A 22,753-nucleotide genomic window follows, 5' to 3' on the forward strand; every position below is an offset into this window, starting at 1 on the left:
GACATAGTCATATTTACTCTCTATTATAGTAAATAGATAAAATAACAGGTGAATAGACTTCACCTTAGAATTTGCCTTAAATAGTAGTACTTTAACAACTCTAGTAATTCATTCTTAGCCTGTTTGATTTATTTCAAGTCTTCCAAGTTTAAGCAAAAATACACTTACATCATCTGCAATGCCAAAGATTTTAGATGTCAAATACTTGAGTATGACAGTTCCAAATAACCAAAAACATCCTTGGATAACCTACAAAAGAAAAATATAGCAAAACAAAACTAAACTGATGCATCATATAGCCATTGCACAGACATAGCCTAGGAAGAAAAAAATAAATGCTTTAATCACATGTGAAGTAATTATCTCTAGATCCAAGAGAAAATGTCAAAAAAAAAAATGCACCTTAAATTAAAGAATGTTACTCCAAAATCAAGGGGCTATCATCAAAAAGAAAAATATACACAATCTTGTTGTCAAAATTAATATATTTTATAGGAGATTTATACAGCAATTGCAGTTAAATTCCCCTTCTACTAACAGTTTCTTACACATGCACTGCTCCTCAGAAAAAACATGGGTCATACATAAAACTGAAATTCTTTAACTACCTATCCAATATTAATCTTAACTTGCTTCACAAAAAGAGCAATTTGGCACATTAAAATTGAGCCTTAATATGTTATAAAACTGTTAGATCCTCTGCATTATATAGGATAGTTCCTTGAAAGTAAAACATAAAACCAATGATATATTTTGGAGAAGGAAAAACATATACATTCAAATAGATTGATTCTTACCCATAAACTAAGTTCAGATACATTTACTTTCAGGAAACATGGTTTCATTGCCAGTAAACCCTGCATGCAGAAAATAACATAGCATACAGTTAATACTTATAGACACAAATTCAGGTACCAAAAAAATACTTCTAAATAATAAGACTCTCAAGAATCTAAACTTCAGCACACTTTCAGTGTTTCACATAGAATCACCACAAGCTCATTTGATTTCAAGAAGCCCTGTTTTATCCAGAGTATTTTAGGTCAGTTAGTCACTCTGTAAAGTTGAAAACAGAATCTCCATACGTAAATTTCTATGATTGATTTCTATGACTGGTTCTGATTTACCAAAGAACCAAGAAGTATATAATAATTTCAGAATTTTAGACAGGTGTCTAATAGTTATAAGATTTTCCTTAAGTTAAATATTACTAACTCCTTGAATAAACTACAAATGAGTTTTTAACAGATCAACTAAATACTTCTCCTCTATCAAATCTTATTTCTTTCCAGGTACATAATAGACTCCCAAAGTATAGTACCTATACAGATCTAAATCTACTTCAAACCTGGCAAAAATATGCTTAGAATCAAAACATAAATACATGAACCCAAATTAAATCTTTTCAGAAGTTTCTGAATATCTGAGAACACAAAATGTGTTACGATTGTTTCAAAGTGATAACTAGAAATAAAAACAGGCAAATGTGTTTATAGTTAAATATGCAAAAACACGCTATATTCTGTACCTGTTGCCATTATTTATTTGTATACACCAAAATACGTGAAATATGCATAATGCTTAATTCATACCTAAGACACACCTCAGTGTCAAGCACCTAGTAGGAAACCTGACACACTGTAGGTGCTCAATAGAACTGAAGAGAAATTTCCTGCAAGATGTACTTAAGATTAGATTTACTGACAGGAAATCTTCCATTCAATGTACTTGTGTACTGTACACAAGTAACAAGAGTCATGTACTTTACTCTGAGTAATAGCAGGACTTCCCCATGTACATATTTAAATATAGAATTGAGTCCATTGACACATTTCCTAATTACAAACAAAATTCATGACTGTAAGAACTATCACTAATCTCACAGCACAGCAACTCAGTTACTGGGTTTTTGTTTTTGTTTTGTCATTGTTGAAAACACAGCATCACCACATGCTAACTGCTAATTTCTGTGCCTAAGTATACTCAAGTCACACAACCTGAAAAGGGTGGTGGCCCAGATTGGGAAGAGGCATACTCCTGGGAAATGGGATCTTAAATAAATATTACTTGTAAAATCAGACAAAGAAATAGCAGATTCCAAATCTGTTAATGGGTTCTAGAAATCAAGAAAGACAAAATGATCTGAGTTACTTAAATGATTATTCAAGAAGTAGAAACCATTTCAGTTAAGACAGTGCAGTGTGCTTTTTCATCTTCAAAAAAACAGCCTAATCCTAAAGCACATGCATGTTAAATATAAGGAATAATTTTTTTCCTCTTAGGTTTGCAAAACATTGTAATGGAGAAACCCACCGGCAAAAAAAAAAAAAGAGTAACCACCTCTGGAAGTCCTTAAATTTAGAGAGACTTATATTTAGAAAGTCATCCTGCCAAAAGTGGCAGGAGTTAGATAACCTTTTACCTTTTGCTCTAATTCTATAAGACAGTCTCCCCATAGTCTAAATCTGTTCTTGGTAGTGATCTAGTAAAATATAACTGAATCATCACCTGATTTAAACTATCTGAATAATTCAAATAGACACGAGGGGAAAAAACTAAAAATATAAGGCCTTGAGCCTCTGATCACAGTGGAACAAGGAGAGACTGCTTGAGATGCCAGAGGGAGGAAAGGGGGTCAGAAAGTAGAGCAGGAGTAGGATGAACACTGAAAAGAGGGGAGGAAACAAGAAAAAGACGAAAGCATAGAAACCATTCTAAAATGAACTCCAGGACCAAAAGTCAGGTGACAGAAAAGATGAGGAAAGGACAGATTAGGACTGTGAAACAAAGCACTATGTTTTCCAGTATTAACTTTTGTTGTGTTTCTTTGGAAACGAGAACTTAAATACATTATCACATATAGATGTATTCAGTAAGACACTTGAAACAGTTCTTGTAGAAAATCCCTCACGAATCTCAAGCCAGTGATAAAGAAACTGGTAAACCATTAGTTTCAAAAACAGACATTTACTTAAGGAACACTTACCCAAATAATTACCAAAGAGGAAGCATAATAAGAAGTTAATAACATTGAGTTTCCAAACATCAAAACAAAACAAAGTGCAAGAGAAATCTGGAAAAATCCAAGAAAAATGTAATTAATACACAGAAAACAAAAAAATGATTTTATTCTGAAAATTGCACATGCCCATGATAAACAAAATTCAAACTGTTCAAAAGAGAATATACAAGGAAAACAGCCCGAATTCTATGCCACACTTCAAAACCCCAGAGATCACCACCACCACCAATTTTCTGTGCATCCTTATAGACATTCACATGTACAAATTCCAGTTTATAATTTTTTTTTTTTAAAGAATCGATTTTATTTATTTTTGGTTGTGTTGGGTCTTCGTTGCTGTGCGTGGGCTTTCTCTAGTTGTGTCGAGCGGGGGCTACTCTTAGTTGCGGTGCGCGGGCTTCTCATTGTGGTAGCTTCTCTTGTTGTGGAGCATGGGCTCCAGGTGCACAGGCTTCAGAAGTTGTGGCACATAGGCTCAGTAGTTGTGGCTCCCGGGTTCTAGAGCGCAGGCTCAGTAGTCGTGGCACATGGGCTTAGTTGCTCTGTGGCATGTGGGAATCTTCCTGGACCAGGGCTCGAACCCGTGTCCCCTGCATCAGCAGGCGGATTCTTAACCACTGTGCCACCAGGGAAGTCCCCAGTTTATAATTTTTTAAAACCACAAATGGAAACTTGGCCCAGAAGCTATGCTATTGCTTGCTTTTACTCTCAGTTTGTTTCAAAGAGCTTTACCTATCAATTCAAACCAATCTAACTCATTCTGTTGAATAACTGAAAAAAGTACTCCACTCTAGAGATGTACTACAGTCCTCTGACTACTTCTGAAAACTTAAGTGCTTTCCAGTTTTGTTTTGTTTTGTTGTTAGTTTTGTTTTTCCTATTACAAACACTGCTATGAAAAACACCCTTATTTATGTATCTTATGTACATGTCAACACATTTATGGGATAAATTACTATCATGGAATTAATGAATCAACAATACACATATTTTAAAATTTGAGAAAATACTGACAAATTGCAATACAAAATATTGTACTCTCCACCAATAGGGCATGAGAGTTCCTGCTGATACGCACTCCTGCCAACACCGTGTATTATTCTTTCAAATATTTGCCAATCTAATCCAAAAAAAGATGTTGCCTCATTGTTTCATTGTTCCATTCTTTTATTAGTGGGTGAGACACAGCATCTTTTCTTCTATTTACTGTTTATATTGTTTTGTGTGTACATGAATTGTCTATTCCTAGTGCCCATTTTTCTATTGGGCTTTGGTATTTTCCTTAAGCACTCTCTTCATATATGATAGAGCATAACTCCTTACCAAGCAAACATATTATAAATATTTTCCCAGTTCACTTTTATCTTTCTTTGTAGTATTTCTCTATTGTAGTTGCTTTCTACATTTTTATGTTAGTCAGTTTTTCATTCATTTCCTCTAAGTCTTCAGGATTTAACTCCATTATTAGAAAGCCTTTAAAAATAAAAGAATCCATGTTTTCTTCTGGAAGTTTTATTTTTGATCCACATATATAAATTTCCATATGAATTTTATAATCAGCCTAAGTTTCAAAAATTGACATTTTTATTAGAATTGTCGTATTCTACAAATGTACATTGCATTATATTTTAGTTACATCTGTCCAATATTGAATCTTTACATCTGAAAATAATACATGTTGTTTCCATTTCCTTTTTTTTTTTTTTTTTTTTGGCCACACCATGCGGCTTGCAGCTTCTTATTTCCCAGACCAGGGATTGAACCCGTGCCCCCTGCAGTGGAAGCACAGAGTCCTAACAACTGAACCACCAGGGAATTTCCTGTTTCCATTTCTTTAAGTCTTCTTTTACCTACATCAGTAGAAGTATAAAGTTTTCTTTATATAGATCCTGCATATTAAGTTTATTTCAAAGTATATTACTTGTTTTGCTATTATATCAGAAATCTTTTCATATTTTCTGATTTTTTATATTTAAAAAAGTTACATTAAGTATGCATAAATGAATATAAACTTTCATTGTTTCTAGTAGTAATTAGTTCATTAATTTGGGTTTTTTAAGTATTCAAAAGCATACTTACAATGATACTTTTACATCTTATTTCCTCTTTTTAGTCAATTTTATTAGTTAATATTTATGCAACAATGTTAAGAGTGGCAGTAGGCATATTTGTCAAGTTTCTGGCATTAATGAGAATAGTTCTACTGATTCATCATTTTGTGTGATACTAGCTTTTGGTTTAAGGTATATGTATGTATTAAAAGTTCAGTGAAATATCCACCTATTTTCATTTAATTAAGATCTTAAAAATCAGAAACAGATGTTGACCTTTATCAAATGCCATTACAATATCAAAGGAAATGATCACATTGTTGATCTTTTTAAAATCTATTAATGAGATATATTATGTTAACATAATTTCTAATAATAAGCCAATCTTGCATTCTTGGAATAAATTTACCGTCACGTTACTTTTTTCTTATATGCTTACTAAATGTTAACTGCCCAGGTCCTTGGACTCTTTAACCAATAGAAGTTGATAAGAGGCCAGATGAGAATTTCAGGCAATGCTTAATCAGGGCTCATGCTGCAGCACAAGGGAGTGAAAGCGAGAAAAAGGTACCCCTGCCCACTCCCAGAGAAGAGCTGCTTGGATCCTTACATGGGGTAACAATGGGGGTGGACCCATGGGCTGGGCAGGAGGCCTAACTTAGGTGGTCTGTCCATGCCCTTGGAGGTGCTATGTGCAGGAATCATGTGCAGTACCCTGCTTTTTGCTCCCAGCACCTCAAAAACTTGTAGTTTATTTCTGGCCTTTTTGTATCCTGTTGCTCATAATTGCTCCAACTGTGCATGGTGTAGTTATTTTAGTCACTTATAGTTTCTTTGTATCTTATTGCTCAACGGAGACTTTTGTCCACGTGCAAGCACTCCAGTAGAAGATTCCAGGTCCCAGCCTATCTCAAATGGATAAGGAACCAAATTCTCAAAATTTTATAACAATAGCCTTTTTCCTTAAGTGCCACAATTTAAAACCAACTTTAAAATTTTCCCAATCAATTTTGGCAGAAACTAGCAAAATATCATCACTTTGAATAAACAGATTCATAACCAAGAATCAGGCAAAGCACTGCTAAGGGTATTCAAGAGAAATATAAGGTAGTATTAAGAAAGGATGTGTCAAGGGTCTGGAGAGATATTTGGGGTCCATTTTCCCAATTTTTTTCCCACTGTTCAAGGTTTATTTATTGTTTTAGTTGGTATAACACTTAGATAGTTGGCTGCATTATTTATGTCGATTTTTCTTTTTTACATTACATGGCAATGTACACTATTCTGATACATATGGTACATAAAATAAGATTCTTTAGAACAGTTATGCACAAGACATGCAATACTGGATTTATAATCAATCCCAGGATGTGATTAATTGGAGAAAAAAAAGTTGGACTTGGCATCTTGGCTAAAGGAACCAGCAGTTATATAACACAGAGTTAAATACACATCTGGTTTGAAGGGCAACTGCAGCATCTGCAACATTGTCAGTGGTACCTCTTGAGGAAGTAGAACTATTTTACACGAACCAATTTAGGACCACACAAGATAGTGCCGTGCAGCATCAGGACACAGCTGCAGGGTTTTATGAACCATTCCTATTGCTAACGTTAGGAAATTGATGTTCTTCCTAGGCTGCCTTAACATTACTGCTTTAGTCACAGATCAGATATAAAGGACAATATGCACAACCTCCATTCCCAACTCTGGTAACTTCTCTGCTCAAACTCTCTAAGGGCTTTGATTCTCACTTCAAGGAAAAACCAAAGACCTTTCAAAGTCTTACACGACCCTATAGAGTCTGCCCACTAACCTCTGGGACCTCATTTCTAATGACCCCTTCCCTTCTCACTCAATCCAGCCACACTCTGCAGATTCTAGAACACACCAGTATATTCCCACCTCAGAGCACTTATGCTTGCTGCTTCTTTTAACCTAATGGATGCTCCCTCATCTAACCCCATGTAACCTTCTCAGTGAGGCCTTCTTTTCTCACTCTTTTAAATTACCACCTCCCCTACCTACTCAGTAAATCCCACTCTCCTTGTCTGCTTTGTTTTCCATAATAGTGTTTATTCCCATTTAACATACTGTTTATCTTATATATTTGATTTATTTCTGTCTATGTACACTAGAATATAAGCTCCACGAGGGAAGAGATTTTTTAAATTGTTTTTATCACTGTTGTATGCTAAGGGCCTAGGAAATGTTTGACAAACAACTGGTGCTCAAAAACATCGGTTAATTTAAATGTGAAGAATAAAATTTGAGGAGTATTATACTGAGAAAATTGAGAACTTAGAAGGTACATAATGAAAGAGATATTACAAGTTATTTTAGTATCTATATCTTTTTTGAGTATCTATATTTTAGCAGATTAAAAAAAACACTGTGAACTTCATGTCATGTGACATGTGAACTTCATGTGACATGTGAACTTCATGTCAATGAATTTTAAAACTGAGATGAATGGGAAAATTCCTAACAACATAAAAGTGCTAAAAAATGACTTAAGAAAAAATCTAAATTGTCCTATTATCATTAAACAACTTAGATCACAAATTTAAAATCTGTCCACAAAAAAAAAAATAACAGGTCCATATAGTTTAACAGGCAAGCTCTGCCAAACTTTCAGGGAATATTCCTCCCAATCTTACAAAAAATCTACCCCAGACAGAGAAAGTAGAAACAATTTAATTCTATGGGGCTAGAATAAATCTGGTATCAAAATCAGGCAAGTGTAGCTGGAGGATTCTGGAGAAATGGCAGCATAGGGAGCACTACGAAGAATCTGTCTCCCCACCCAGACAACAAATGCAACTTGACAAACTATCTGATGGAACTATTTTGGAACTCGGGCATCTATCAAAACACACAACTTCCAGGAGAACCCCTAGATGGCAAATTGTAGTCAATTTCAGTAAACTTTAGCTCTTAGCTCACCAACAGCTATCCATCCCTCATAAATCAGCCCTAATGCAAACAGTCATGCATGAGTTTAAAAACAGACAACAAAAGCAAAATCACAGCAAGTGGAGCCAACCTAAAAAGCTTCTGCACAGCTAAAGAAACAATCAATGATAAGAAGAAGCAACCTACAGAATGGGAGAAAATATTTGCAAACTATATACCAGCTACAGTTAATATCCAAAATATACAAGGAACTCTTACAACTCAGTAGCAAAAAACCCCAAAATAATCTGATTAAAAAATGGGCAGGGCTTCCCTGGTGGCGCAGTGGTTGAGAGTCCGCCTGCCAATGCAGGGGACACAGGTTCATGCCCCGGTCTGGGAAGATCCCACATGCCGCGGAGCCGCTGGGCCCGGGAGCCATGGCCGCTGAGCCTGCGCGTCCGGAGCCTGTGCTCCGCAATGGGAGAGGCCGCAGCGGTGAGAGGCCCGCGTACCGCAAAAAAAAAAAAAAAAAAAAAAAAAAAATGGGCAGAAGACCTGAATTGATGGTTTTTCCAAGAAAGACATACAAATGACCAACAGGTACATGAAAAGGTGCTCGACATCACTAATCATTAGTAAATGCAAATCAAAACCACAATGAGACATCACCTCACACCGGTTAGAAAGACTTTTATCAAAAAGCCAAGAGATAAGTATTAGTGAGGATGTGGAGAAAAGGGAACCCTTTTCTCCACTGTTGGTGGGAATGTAAATTGGTACACTACGAAAAGAGTATAGAAGTTCCTTGAGAAATCTGCAGAGCAGAAATAGAGACACAGATGTAGAGAACAAACGTATGGACACCAAGCGGGGGAAAGCCGTGGGGGGCTGGGTGTATGAATTGGGAGATTGGGATTGACATGTATACACTGATGTGTATAAAATGGATGACTAATAAGAACCTGCTGTATAAAAAAATAAATAAAATTCAAAAAAAAAAGAAATTAAAAATAGAACTACCATATGATCCAGCAAATCCACCTCTGGGTATATACCCAAAAGAAACAAAAACAGGATATCAAAGATATATCTGCACTCCCATGTTCATTGCAGCATTAGTCACAACAGCCAAGACATGGAAACAGGGTAAGTTTCTATCCATGGACAAATGGATATTGAAAATGTGGTATATATACACAATAAAATAGTATTCAGCTATAAAAAAGAAGGAAGCCCCTGCCATTTGCATCAACATGGATGGATCTTGAGAACATTATGCCAGGCAAAGTAACCTATTCTGGAAAAGACAAATAATGCATGATTCCACTTATACAAGGTACTTAGAGTAGTTAAAAGCATAGACAGAGGACGCAGAATGAGGGTTTCCAGGGCTTGGGGGGAGGAAGGAGAATAGGGAGTTATAACTCTATAGGGTATAGAGTTTCATTTTTGCAAGATGAAGACTTGTGGAGATAGACGGTGGTGATGTTTGCACAGCAATAAGAATGTACTTAATATCACTGATATATAAACTTAAAATGCTTAAGACAGTAAATTTTATGTGTATTTTATCACAATAAAAAAATGGAAAAAATTTTTGGAAACAATTCCATATTTTTTTCCTTTTTAACTGTAGGGATTTAGGAGTTTATAAAGCAACTATGGATAATAAGTGACTAGTTCCATAGTCAGTAAGTGACATAATAAAGTGTGTATAATTTACCCAGGATAGGTTCTACTACAAACTAAACCTGTGTAATGTTAGTACTTTTATAACTATAACTTTGAGTCAAAGTCCTCATTGATAGTTGCCTATGTGACTGTGTGATTGGCAGACTCTAAATGCTTAACAATTACTTGAATTTTTATTGCTATGTAAAAAAAAAAACATATTAAACAGTTTGGGGAAAAAACTCAAGTCTAAAAAAGGATAAGTACTGTCCAATACCATTCATGAGATTTAAAACCCTAACAAAATAGCAAATGAATCCAGCAATATAATTAGTATAAAAATTGTTTAGTCCAGAAAAGCATGGTTTCTTAATGTAAAAAATCAATTAATGTAATTCACCACAGTAACATATTAAAGAGGGAAAAATACAGAGGATCATCTAGACAGATGCAGAAAAGCATTTGATGAAGCTGAGCCTTTATTAATTTCTTTGAAAAAGTGTTCAAAGCGTAATGAGGACATGTTAAAAGAACAAAGAAGCCAGCAGGAAGTAGCTGGCCAAATCAGGAACAATTCAAGCATCAAAGCAAATAATGAAAATAGGGGATTACATTGCAGTGAATAAAACAGATGCCATTTTTTCCTTGGACATAAGAGAAAAACTGATGAAAAATCTGAATAGGAGTGACACAAAAAAGGAAACACAAAGGGCCCATAAACATAAGAAAAGATGTTCAACTTTATTGAAAATCAGAGAAAATGTAAATTAAGGCCATAAGATACCATTTTATACTCTCCAAATTGACAAAATAAAAAAAAGATATAGGATAAGAAGAACTGTTATACGTTACTGTTCAAAGTAGTCTAATCATTTTTGAAAAACAATGCAACATTAAATTGTGAGGTTGAACATGTATTTAATTTACCACCTAAAAATTCTACTACTATGTAAATACCCTAGAGAAACTCAATATATATTCCCCAGGAGGTACGTGTACACCATTATACATAAAAGGAAAACAGCTAAATGTCTTTCAACAAGAATATGGATAAATATATCATGTATTTATACAATGCAAAACATAAAGCAAAGAAAATGTCTGAACTCCAGCAACATACAAATTTCAAAAATCTGAGTGAAAACTTATGTCTCACAAAAAGGATACCATTTTATAAACCTTAAAAACAATACTAATATTTAATAATAAAAATACATTATTTAGGAATAAGTAGATGGTAGAGTCATAAAGAAAAGCAAGTTAATTATAATTTTAAAAGTCAGGATAGTGGTTATGTCCAAGAGAAGTGAGGAGATGTGTTCGGGACACACAGGGCTTCAAAGTAATGATGGTTCCATTTTTCAATTGTAGGGTAGGCTCATGGTTGTTCATTTTAGAACTCTGTCCATAACTTCTCTATATGTTATAAATGTCCTATTTATATGTATCAATTATTAGAGAATAAAAAAGTATATGGGGCTTCCCTGGTGGCACAGTGGTTGAGAGTCCGTCTGCCGATGCAGGGGACACGGGTTCATGCCCTGGTCTGGGAAGATCCCACATGCCGCGGAGCGCCTGGGCCCATGAGCCATGGCCGCTGAGCCTGCGCGTCAGGAGCCTGTGCTCCGCAATGGGAGAGGCCACAACAGTGAGAGGCCCGCGTACCGCAAAAAAAAAAAAAAAAATATGGCTGTAGTATAAACCCTGACAGTTGGGGATTTTTTCTTCTTCGTAATACAAGTGTCTGACTTAAAGCTTTTATTGCAATCCACTCCAAACATGGCTATCTCTTGAATAAACATATTGCCAGCCACATGACTAGATAAAGGGTCAGGCCACCTGCCCCCACTGAGGCTCCTTTGTTTTAGAGATCTTGATTAACTTCAACAACTGACCTTTGGGCCAGTTTTTTTCTCTTCCTGTGATGTAAATTCCCACTCATATGTTTTAAATTCACCCAAAAAAAAAAAAAAAAAAGAGCCCTCAAAATCCTAGGCCCCCATCCTGGACCCCAGTAAAGGCAGAACTCCAGGGCATGCTTGTTCCCTAACTCTCCCATGCCTCCCCCCACACCCCACGACCTAACTGTGTGGTCCCAGGTGTGCTGTGTAATTTCCAGGTCCTGTAAGTAATAAACCTTGGTTTTTTTCAAAGTTTCCTGAAAATTATTGCTGAAGGGCATCTTGCAATCATAAGAACCACAAGTGCCTGTCCAACCACAACATTGTTATTGATAGGTTGAGACCAGCACAAAACAACAGCATGCTGTAATTACATTAAAATTATAGGAAAAAGAAAATATCAAAATTGTAAGAACTAATGACAGAGAAGACAAATGTTTTTAAAAATCAATATTCATCAAAATCAACCATCCAGCCTTAAGACCTTTGCCCTGGCTATTTCATCAAGCTAGAATATTCTTCTCCATGACATCTACTTAGCTGACTCCCTCTCCTCCTTCCAATCTTTGCTCCACTACCCCCTTCTCAATAAGCCCTCCTCCGACCTCCTCATGTGACACCTCAATCTCCCATCCCTTGACACTTGGCCAACCTGACCTCCTTGGGGTACCATGACTTGTCCTTTTCCATAGCCCTTACCACCTTCTAACATACTATATAATTTACCCATTTACTATGTTTATTATTTATCCATTTCTTCTCCCTCCACTCTTTTAGGATGTAATCCACATATACGCTGGGATCTTTGCAGTTTTATTCACTGATATGTCCCACATGCCTGGATAGTTTGTGCTCAATAAATGAATATTCCACTTCATTTTAACAGAAGGCTCCTGGATAATATACCATTCCATGTTTCTCTTTCACGAATTACCTCTTTTGCTGATAATGTATAAGTTGGGCACAAATTCAAATCAGATAATTAAATTTTCTGGGTGGCCTATTTAAAACAAGGTCTGTTAATTATATCACAGTTTTTGAATAACACTTGTTTTATTTATGGAATTATGTCAAAACTAGTTGCAACCATGAATAAATAAAATACTAATCAGGAGTTTGTTTTAAGGTCAAGGTAAATGGGAAAAAAAAATTAAAAACCATTACCATGTGCATGTAAATGATCTTCCGTAATTTGCATATATCAATGTATCCCACAACATATACTGCAAATAATGATGCAATCTGAAATTTAAAAAGAAGTTATATTAAAATTATATATATAATGAATAGATTAAAAAATTAAGAAAAGATTATCTTTATTTTGCCTCAAATTTATATTTATATTGAAAGTAAGTTCTTTAGTTACCCTCTTACCTGCTAATTTATTATTTATTATGGTCAATATATTAATATAGCACATATCAGTTGATTTTTCTCTTCCATTCACATCTCTCTCAATTAACCATGTAAATTATCTACTTTACGGATTATCCAAACAATACTCCTTTTAATGTCAGAGTGACTCTACTGCCAACATGTACAATTACAAAGTGCCTTGCTCAATCAAAAAATATAAAAATTTAATTATAACGTGACAATACATAATTGGGGAAAGTACATTAAACTAAAAAATAATTATATAATGCGTGTGTGTGTAAAAATACACTGAGTTCTGCTTGTTAGTCAGTCTTTACGAGTATCTCCATTAGTGCTTTCTTTCATTTATACAAATATTCAAGTGTTGGGCATAATCAAATTTATCAAATTTCAAACTAGAAGTACTTTCACTACAAAGGTATTTTTAATTTTTTTAACAGTTTTGAAGAAAACTGTGTTATGTATTTACCAAAAATTCTAAGAGTACTGGAGTTATTTATATGCATTAATTCATTATATGAATTAATTGATTAAATAATTTACCTCAGTAAAGTATAGAGAGGTATTATGTCAAACAATGCCTCTCCACCTTTCTTCATGGAAAAAGCAATTCAAATTAAATTCCACGCTTCTCCTACTACACAAATATGGTTTAAACAAATGGCAAAACAGCTGAAACTTAAACATGTAACTTAAGTTCCATTCATCAAGTTTTTTGTCTCCAAATAATCTACAACAAATTTTCCCAGTAGCAAGAAAAAGAAGGTCTCCCTTGACCCAGATTTCCCCATGGGGAACGTGGCACTGCTGAGTGACAGATATGACACAGTAACTGTGGAGAAGTGTGTTGTTATTCAATGTAAGCCCGACAGAGGAGCACAGTTCTGCCTACCCTCACTCCATGCACCTCCCCCCAGCTCCTCCCCCTCCCGCACCAAAAAAACAAAAACTAAAACAAAAAGCAGGCCATCTCCAATAAGTGAAAGGATAGGAACTCTCCCTTTCCACTCCAGGGGCTAAGCAATACACAGCAGGCCTACAGGGTAGAATCTTATGGAGTGACCCTCAGGGACATTTTAAACCAGAAACATTTAAAATGTCCTCAAACTAAAGAAGACAAAGGAGTCTAAAAGATAAGATCAAAGAAAGAATGAAGTACAAATAGAGCCTCTTTAAAAAAAAAAATGATAGAAGCAGCAAACTTGATGTCTTAAGTAGCAGGTAATGTGTTAAGACTCTTACATACATGACCCCATCTGATCCTAAACGCAACCCAATACAGTAGGGTCTTTCATTTTCTCTACTTCATAAATGAGACAACTGAAACTAAGAAAAGTTATGCAGTTTGTCCAACTCAAGCAGCCAGTGAATAGAGTTAGGACACAAATCCAGGTCTGACTTCATTTCTCAAGCAAGACATCTCAAAGAACATTAAAAAGCGACTCTTATACTGCTTTATACGAATATGAACATGGCCAGTATAAGAAAGAAGTAGAAACAGTGGTGGCAGGGAGAAATGAGCACACATTTTACTCCCTCTCTCAATAAGCGACCTTTACCTTGCTTTATAGACCTCTATCTGAAGGGAAAGAGACAGACAGAGTACGTGGAAAGATGATAAATATATTACAGGCTGGTAAGGGAGTTATATAAAACATAAATTGTTTAGCTATTTTTCCTATGTTATCCTATGTGTATTTATCCTATGTGTAAGAAAGTCCAGTTATTCACAAAAACATTTTACTTAAGATAAATACTACAGTCTCCTTAAGAGAAATACTTAATGTTATAACACTAGTTCTCTTTTAAGCAAACTAACATTTTGCATTTTGAAAAAAAATAAGCATTCTTATAAACTTGAGTTCAATAAATGCATTCTACTAGTAAGTAAATAATTAACACCCATTAATAAGTAAATCATATATTTCCCTACCCCAAAATTTCTTTCAAAATATGGACTAAAAAAGCTTTTTAGGACTTAGAATCATATAACATCTCAGTTCTGTAATTTTAGACAAATGAGTTCTCATAATCAAGCTCACTAAGCTTAATTCGTTTTAAAAATGTAAGCACCTTACCTGAGTAAGAAGTACAAACTGAGCAAACTGCCATGGAAGCATAAAAAACACATTGGAAATGCAGAGTGCAATCAAGCTTCCTCTGTAAAGTTTTGTAGCCCTTAAAAAGATAAAATAAGTAAGTTTAACCAGAAAATATTCTAGCATGGCTCCAAACCACTGCAAATTAGAATCTCTAAACATGATCTGGTTATAACATAAACCAGATATATAACGAACCAGTGGATTAGAAATTATACCTCCTGACACTCAATTACAACAATTTCCTGTGAAAAGTAAATCCCCAATATAACTGTAAAAAACAAAGCTTTCCAAGGAGAGAGAGAGCACCTAGGTCAGTGTATCCATTGAGATTTTTCAAACTATATTTTGGTGAATTCATAACCAAACGTATTTAAAGCTGCATTCAATAAATTCATTTGGAGAGACAAACGATGTCTATGAAAAAAATCACAGAAGTAGCAGATTCTAAGTGCTAAGTATTCTGCAGACAAGCAAGCAAGTATTCAGGATACAGGCTGAGCAGCTGAGGGAGGTTTTGTGGCGGATATGGGATAAAAGTTGGGTCCTGCACAGGTAGGACACAGAAAAGAGGCAATGGCAGGAGCCCTTCTGGAGTCACATTCAGAGGCTTTGCTTTGGTCCTGACTTGTATGCAAGAGATTTTTAGGAGGGTGAGGTGATTCTCTCATGCTAGTTTTAAGAAGTACTTTTCTCCTAAATCAGTGAACCACTGTGAAGCCCCCAACATGCCTAACATCTTCACTGTGGCTGTTATTAGGTGATTTATACAAAACTGAATTTCTAAAAATACTTAAAATTCAAAATTGGACAAAACCAATTTGTTAGGATAAAATATCTTTTTAACCTTATTTGTAAATGATTTTTAGCATTAGGAAAAGTCTATTCTAGCTTTATAACAGTATCCTTAGTACCTGCAGCCCACATGAACATTGCTCAGCTTCTTCCTGGCTCACTCAAGGCATTCACCTCTCTACCACCTCACATCAAGAGATGTCAACTCTAGGTGGAAACCGAGAACTAGAGGAAATGGCTGCTCTACCAAAGAGAGAGAATTCAGTAATAAAGATGAATATCAGAAGACTTAAAAGACCACTAGAAATTAGGCTGTCATCCTTCAGAAGAAAGGTAAGAAGTTTACCACAACTCTAGGAAAGGAGGATGTGCTTTTCCCCAGCAAAAAGGACTGCAGTTGCCAAGAAAGCAGAAGGAAGATGTCAACTAGAGAAAAACAAGGAGAGTGATAAAAGCCCTTGAAGGAAGGAAATTCCCTTACCTAACACTTTTTTATAAAAACCAAAAGTAAAGACAAGAATGAGGAGGTGGATGAGGCTGAAATGACAATGATTAGGAGGCTAAAGAAAACATAAAGAGCTTACCACAAAAGCACGTGACAAACAAGACAAAAGAACCTAACAGAACTCAGTCCCTGAAGCCAAGAAACAGGAGTTGGAGTAGCTCCACTTTGGTCAGTAGAATAATAGCCTCCGAAGAGGCCCACTACATGGCAAAGGGGAATTAAGGTTACCAATCAGCTGATCTTCAAATAGGGAGATTATCCTGGATTATCCAGGGGGGCCCAATGTAATCACAAGGGTCCTTAAAGTCAAAGAAGGTTGGAGTAAAATGACTGCTAAGAACTCAATCCACCATTGCTAGCTTTGAAGATAGAGGGGGCCACAGATCAAGGAATGCAAGCAGTCCTCTAGAAGCGAAAAAAGGCAAGAAAACTGGTTCTTCCTTAGACTCTGCAGAAGAAGTGCAGCCCTGCCGACACCCCTATCTTAGGATTTCTGAGTTACAGAACTGTAAGATGTAACATGATAAATCTGTTTGTGGTGATTTGTTACAGCAGCAATAGCAAAGTAGCAGAACCCTCTACAGTACACCCCTCGGTATGGATTAAAGGAAGCAACCCTTCGCAGGTGGAGCAGCACCGTACACAGCTGCTCAGATCACAGCATATCAGCAAGGGAATATGGGAAGAATCAAAAGTTTGCCATCACTGGATTGAAGACAGAAGCAGAGGCAGAACAAAAGCAGAAAGTAGAGATTGATGGGCAGTCCACTGTATTGGAGAAAATACTGTATTGGAGAATACAGTATTGTATTGTATTGGAGAAAAAAGCCAAGATCAAGAACGCGGATGTGGAAACACAGCATGTGCAGTGATGAATCAGACACTCATACGGCACAACACTTCCTCCTGAAGTGTTTGAGAAGGAAACCTCTATCAAAGTGCCCCAGAACTAAAGGTTATGAATTCAGAGTTCATCTTATGTGAAGATGCTAAAAAAGTTCTAATTTTCATAATAAAAGAGGAATTTAAGGGACAGCAATCAGGCTGGAGTTGCAGAGACTTTAAAAGTTAATACAAAAGCTGCCACCCATCCCACATTCTGTGAAAGGCTGGTCTAAAAACCCTACATAAGAGACAAAGCCATGTAATGGCTCTGTTCCTGTTGAGATCATCACGGTAAATAGATCATTCAAAGGGCTTGATGTAACAGACTTCAACCAGTTCTCCTGAATTCTGCTGATCACTGAAAGGAGTTCTTAGTCTGGGTCATCTTCAGATTTTCATCATGCTCTGTTCTGTTCTTTCATAGACCCCGTTTTGTTTTATCTTCACCCTCTGAAACAAGGCAGCATCAATCTAAATTCAATATCTGTCAATAACGAGGGGAGGGAAATATTCTCGGTCCAGCTCTCTCCACTCTTGTAGTGAGAAACATGGGAAGGCTCAATCCAATCCTGAGTTTCTAGCAGGAATTATCCTAGCATACCTTTGTCTACTCATGTGGTTTCTTTCTACCCCTACTATCCAGTTCTCAGGGATGCTAAACAAACACAGAAAGAAGAACTACGTGTATTAATGTACCTGACCACACCTATTCTATGAACCGTTCTTTGCTTTGAAGGGCTATAGCTTATGGGATACACCCTACTGCCACCAGCTTTCCCTCTTCTATTTTTGGGAGGCTGCTGTGGTGGCAGAAAATGGCTTGGGAAAGTAGAGATTGCAGAAGAAGTGGAAGCAGCTTTGCTGCTCCTCGAGCAGTACCTGTGGACCACTAATTAAAGGAAAGAAGACTAAAAGGCAGATCAAGAAAATGTTTTGGGTAGTAAATATTTTGACGTTATACTTTTTTTTTTTTTTGCGGTACGAGGGCCTCTCACTGTTGTGGCCTCTCCCGTTGCGGAGCACAGGCTCCGGACGCACAGGCTCAGCGGCCATGGCTCACGGGCTCAGCCACTCCGCAGCATGTGGGATCTTCCCGGACCGGGGCACGAACCCGTATCCCCTGCATCAGCAGGCGGACCCTCAACCACTGTGCCACCTGGGAAGCCCCTGAAGTTAAACTCTTAAAACCCCTTTATGAATTCAACCTAGCAACTGCATCAACTTAATTATTTTATTACACTTTTTATACTGGAAGTTTAAAAAATTCTAGCTTAAGTTATTCAATGCAAAACAAACAAACAACTACTAAAGATAAGACAAAGTTACCTGAGAATATGAGTCACAAGCAGCATCTGAAGTACAAGGAATGGATACGAGAAGCTTTCGCGGAGAGGAGGTGTCCACATCACACGGGTACACTGAAAAAAAATTCATAGTGCACGGTATCTTTGCTAAAATTGCTGAGTAAGAAACACCAAGCGAAAGCTGCTATGAAGTTTTTTCTACAACTTAATGGTGTGCTGGAAAACAAGCTACTAACTTTTCTACCAACAGCAAAACTGGAAGATACACATGGCATAAGCTCTTGAGCAACAGTAACATCATGAACTGTCAACAACGAAGTCCTAAAAAACTTCAACTGTAGCCTAAAAGGGAAGTAGGGAAAGCACCAGCAAGAAAATGTTCTGCCAAAAGTAAAAACACTACATTTGAACTGGTTTTGAAAATGAACTATAGTTTGTCTTCTTTCACGTGAATTTCAGCAAAACTCTCCATAAGCAATATTTCAAAACTCCCTGTGGTCATCACTGTTAGTATTTTTACTGACAATGCTGCTTAAAAGGAGCACTCCATCTTTGTTTTTACTTCTTCTTTGCCCAAGCCACCCTGGGCTGCAAAATATTTAAAAGCGGCACAGGGGATCAAATAAAATCACAGAAGTCCTAAAATAGTTAAGTATCAACCTTTCTGAAAAGCTTACTTTAGACTTAATTAAATAATGTAGTATCCCAGTATGAGACTCCATCATGTTTCTGCATATATACTAAATATATTAATAAGTCCATCTTTCAATTTAAAGAAAACTGCACCGGATTAAATGTAAACAATTTGATATTACTACTACTAAGCTCGTCACACTAGAAGAAATAATTATATCTTTCACGTCAAGCAGGGCTACTTCAGAGACTATGTAGTATTACAAAGACCACAGTGGCAATAAGTCTTTCCTTTATTTTAGCTCTACCTCAGACTATTAGATATTTCTTCTACTGCTACAGAAAGTCTGAGCCAATTTATTCCTCTTTTTTTACCAAAACTCACCATTCTCTATGAAATTAACATAAATATCTATTTATAAATGAACTGTACATATAAGAGAATATGAAAAGATTGAAAAAGTCTTTAAAAATGTATATTTGTTTTTACTGAAATGCAAAGTAAAAAATCTGTTAGTTTATTAGATTAACTAGAGATTTCAGTATGATTGACAGTAGAGATATATAAAATTTATAAGGCTACCAATCTCTATGCAAAAATGAATAAGAAAATATTTAAACTATGTAATACACAATTTGAAAACTTTCTTCATACAGACTGTTCACCCATATTTATTTTGTTACCAAATACAACTATGTTGTCATCTCTTAGAAATTCATTTCTCTTAATAGCAGGAGTAACTCAGTTTGCTAAAACTCGATTACATCCTCTGTAAAGTAAGGATAAGAAGGCTCAATTATAAATTAGTAACAAAAAGCAAGGTTTTCTCCTTCTAAAAAGTTAAGAGTGAATGAATTCATATGTATGTGAAAGTGCTTCTTATTGTTTCTCCAATAACACAGGGTGCTTTACTAGATCTGGTACTAACATAATTGCTGTTCCAGATGACACCATATAATATGAGAATAGTAAACAGATTTGTCTTAATCATACCTTAAATTTCAACAAATAAATATTTTTTATTTAACTATAATTTTAAATAGAAAATAAAAATCTATCGTTCTCTTTATAGGTTCAAATGTTAAGAATGAAAGGAGGAAATATACACACGTGAACTGCTTCAAAAAGGGTTACACAAATGTATTCTATACTCTGACAAAGAATAAGAAATTCTTTAATTGTGAAAGTAAACTCAATAAAAAATCTTACACTGTTTTAATTGTCATCATCCACTAAATAATTTTCAGCACACACTTCATAGCATTGAATAATACTGCAACATAACACTGCCTAGATATTGATGACAACAGGCTTTTAATCTATTTTCTGCTTGGTGAAGGCTGAATTTTTTAATCATCTACTCAAGAATCAAAAATGAAGAATTTTAGCAATAAACAGCTTTATTTTTCAACCTCTACTTTCAAATAGTTTACTTATACTCTTAGAGATCTAGCATAATCTAATTGATTTCTCTTCACAATTTAAAAATAGGAATAGAACTGACTAGTCAATTGTAAGTTATAGTTAGTATCAAACAGATCATGTTTAAGGCTTGTTCAAGAGTTTTAACTACAGTTAACCTTTGTAGGATCAATTGTAACTTGTTCGTATAATGTTTGGGTTTAAAACAAATTATCCCACCTCTGACTGCTGCACTGCTATGTTAGCTATAATATTGCTGTAAACACTATACTTACAAGCGATTCCAAAAAAGATTTCTGACCACCATGGGTTTGGCTACTCTTTTTCTGAGAATGGTGTAGGTTTAAGGATTCAGCTATCCAGATGTCAACCATAATAACGCTAGGTGCAACACCTATCGTTTGAACATCTTCCATCTGATGTTACTTAGGGCAGTCCCATTGTCTAGGTAGACCCTTAGCTTGGCATGGGCTTTGTGAGGCTGATGGGACTGCACCTTGATAATAAGTCAGGTAGCTTTCTTGGAGTTTGTCTCTTTCTATACCATGTACTGACATGCTGCCCAAATAACCAGTCAGTTACAATTTGAATCTGTAATACAATTTTGGCTCACACAAAAATTAATGTTTCAGTGATGTATAATTGTTATTAGTAAGCTTTACCATCTTAATAAAGAATTTCTACTGGTTCTATGAAAACCTTTTTTATCTCTGAACTTCTAGGATATCACCATATCCTACCATAAAGTTTGCACAGAACTTCTGTGAAATCAGTCAGCTTTGTTGGATAAGCAATAAATTACATCTTCATGACTCTATCCTTTATAGCAATGACACAACCTGACCATTCCTTACTTATTTAAAATATAAAAAGCTGACAAGATGTTATCAATATCAACTCTACCACCTTACCATGTGGTTGTAAACTAAACTTCTCAAGGTTATCAACATAATCAGAATTCTGTATACAGTATGAAGGTATTTGTCAAGATACAAAGGCAGTATAAACTGAAACAAATGATTCTAACTGTATTAAATGGTAACATAACAGAGAAGCAAAAATAATCTATGTATATTTTGAGCTGTTTTACTTTTGAACTCTGTACCCCCTTAGTAGAATATAATCTTAGGAAAAAAAACAACAGCAAAGAAATCTTAAACCTTACTTAGTAGGTTTGTTATTGGTAATCGTAATGTATTAATTCTGAAACTATTTTGTGTATATTACAGAATAAAGCAAGTAAGTAAATACATTTAGATTGTGGGGAGGGAGGGGATACAAATATGGAGTGGGAGAAGGCAGGGTTTATACTACTAGATTACTAGATTAGAATTATTGGAAGAATCAGTATGAATTAATGATTTTTGCTAAAAGGACCTAAAAGTCATTACATCCAAGCAGTAATAAGCACATCAAGCACCCCACTTGTGGTCTCTAGTTACCATTTTCCACTAACAGGATCCAAGATTCCTTGGAAAATAGCTGATTCCACATCTGGGGGCAAGACAGTACGAGGTGATCTTGAAACACCTTTTTGTGCAAGAAAGTAAGTGTTGAAAGAACACTGAGGACATATCAAAAGGGCAGAGAATAGTACCCCTCCCTCCCAAAAATACACACACACACACACACACACACACACTTGTTAGGAATTAATCTAATAAAAAATTTGCAAGACACAAAACATTGCTGAAAGAAATTGAAGAAGATTGATATAAATGAAAGATTACCTATGTTTATAGATGGGAAGATCTGATATATTTAGAATGTCACTTCTCCCTAAATTGATCTAGAGATCAAGGCAATCATAACTAAAGTCCTAGCAGGTTGTAAATCTACTGGGGGAAGGAGGAATCATGGAAAGCTGATTCTAAAATTTATACGGAAATACAAAAACCTGGACTAGCTAAAGCAACACCGGAGAACAGAGTTGGAGACTTTTTACTACCAGATATCAAACTTTTAAAGTTACAATATTTAAGATAGTGTGATACTGGCTTAAAGATAAATAGAAAAATAGAACAGATTTGAGAGTCTAAAAACAAATCTACAAATATACAGTTACTTGATTAATGACAAAAGCACCACTACAATTCAATGGAAAAAGAATGGTCTTTTCAACAAACAGTACTAAGTTAATTGGATATTCAGATTGGGGTGAAGAAGCAGTGAAGAACAGGGAGGAAGCA

At 35.6% G+C, this 22,753-nt stretch overlaps 1 protein-coding gene across 10 annotated transcripts in view; it reads right to left on the minus strand.

Moving 5' to 3' along the window:
- Positions 1-22,753, minus strand: part of DPY19L1 (dpy-19 like C-mannosyltransferase 1) — a 242,178-nt gene that overhangs the window by 177,090 nt on the left and 42,335 nt on the right. For all 10 annotated transcript variants that reach the window (XR_009520648.1, XR_009520649.1, XR_011246604.1 and 7 more), the window contains exons 8-13: positions 18,531-18,622; positions 14,999-15,098; positions 12,708-12,785; positions 2,987-3,073; positions 798-857; positions 169-249 (exon numbers count right to left, since the gene is read on the minus strand). Coding sequence is in view for 2 of the 10 variants with exons in the window: in XM_060020710.1 (XP_059876693.1) it covers positions 169-249; positions 798-857; positions 2,987-3,073; positions 12,708-12,785; positions 14,999-15,098; positions 18,531-18,622 (498 nt within the window). In the remaining 8 variants the exon portion in view is untranslated. The remainder of the gene's footprint in view (positions 1-168; positions 250-797; positions 858-2,986; positions 3,074-12,707; positions 12,786-14,998; positions 15,099-18,530; positions 18,623-22,753) is intronic.

This window comes from Delphinus delphis, chromosome 9 (assembly GCF_949987515.2).
Source record: "Delphinus delphis chromosome 9, mDelDel1.2, whole genome shotgun sequence".
NCBI classification, from domain to species: domain Eukaryota; kingdom Metazoa; phylum Chordata; class Mammalia; order Artiodactyla; family Delphinidae; genus Delphinus; species Delphinus delphis.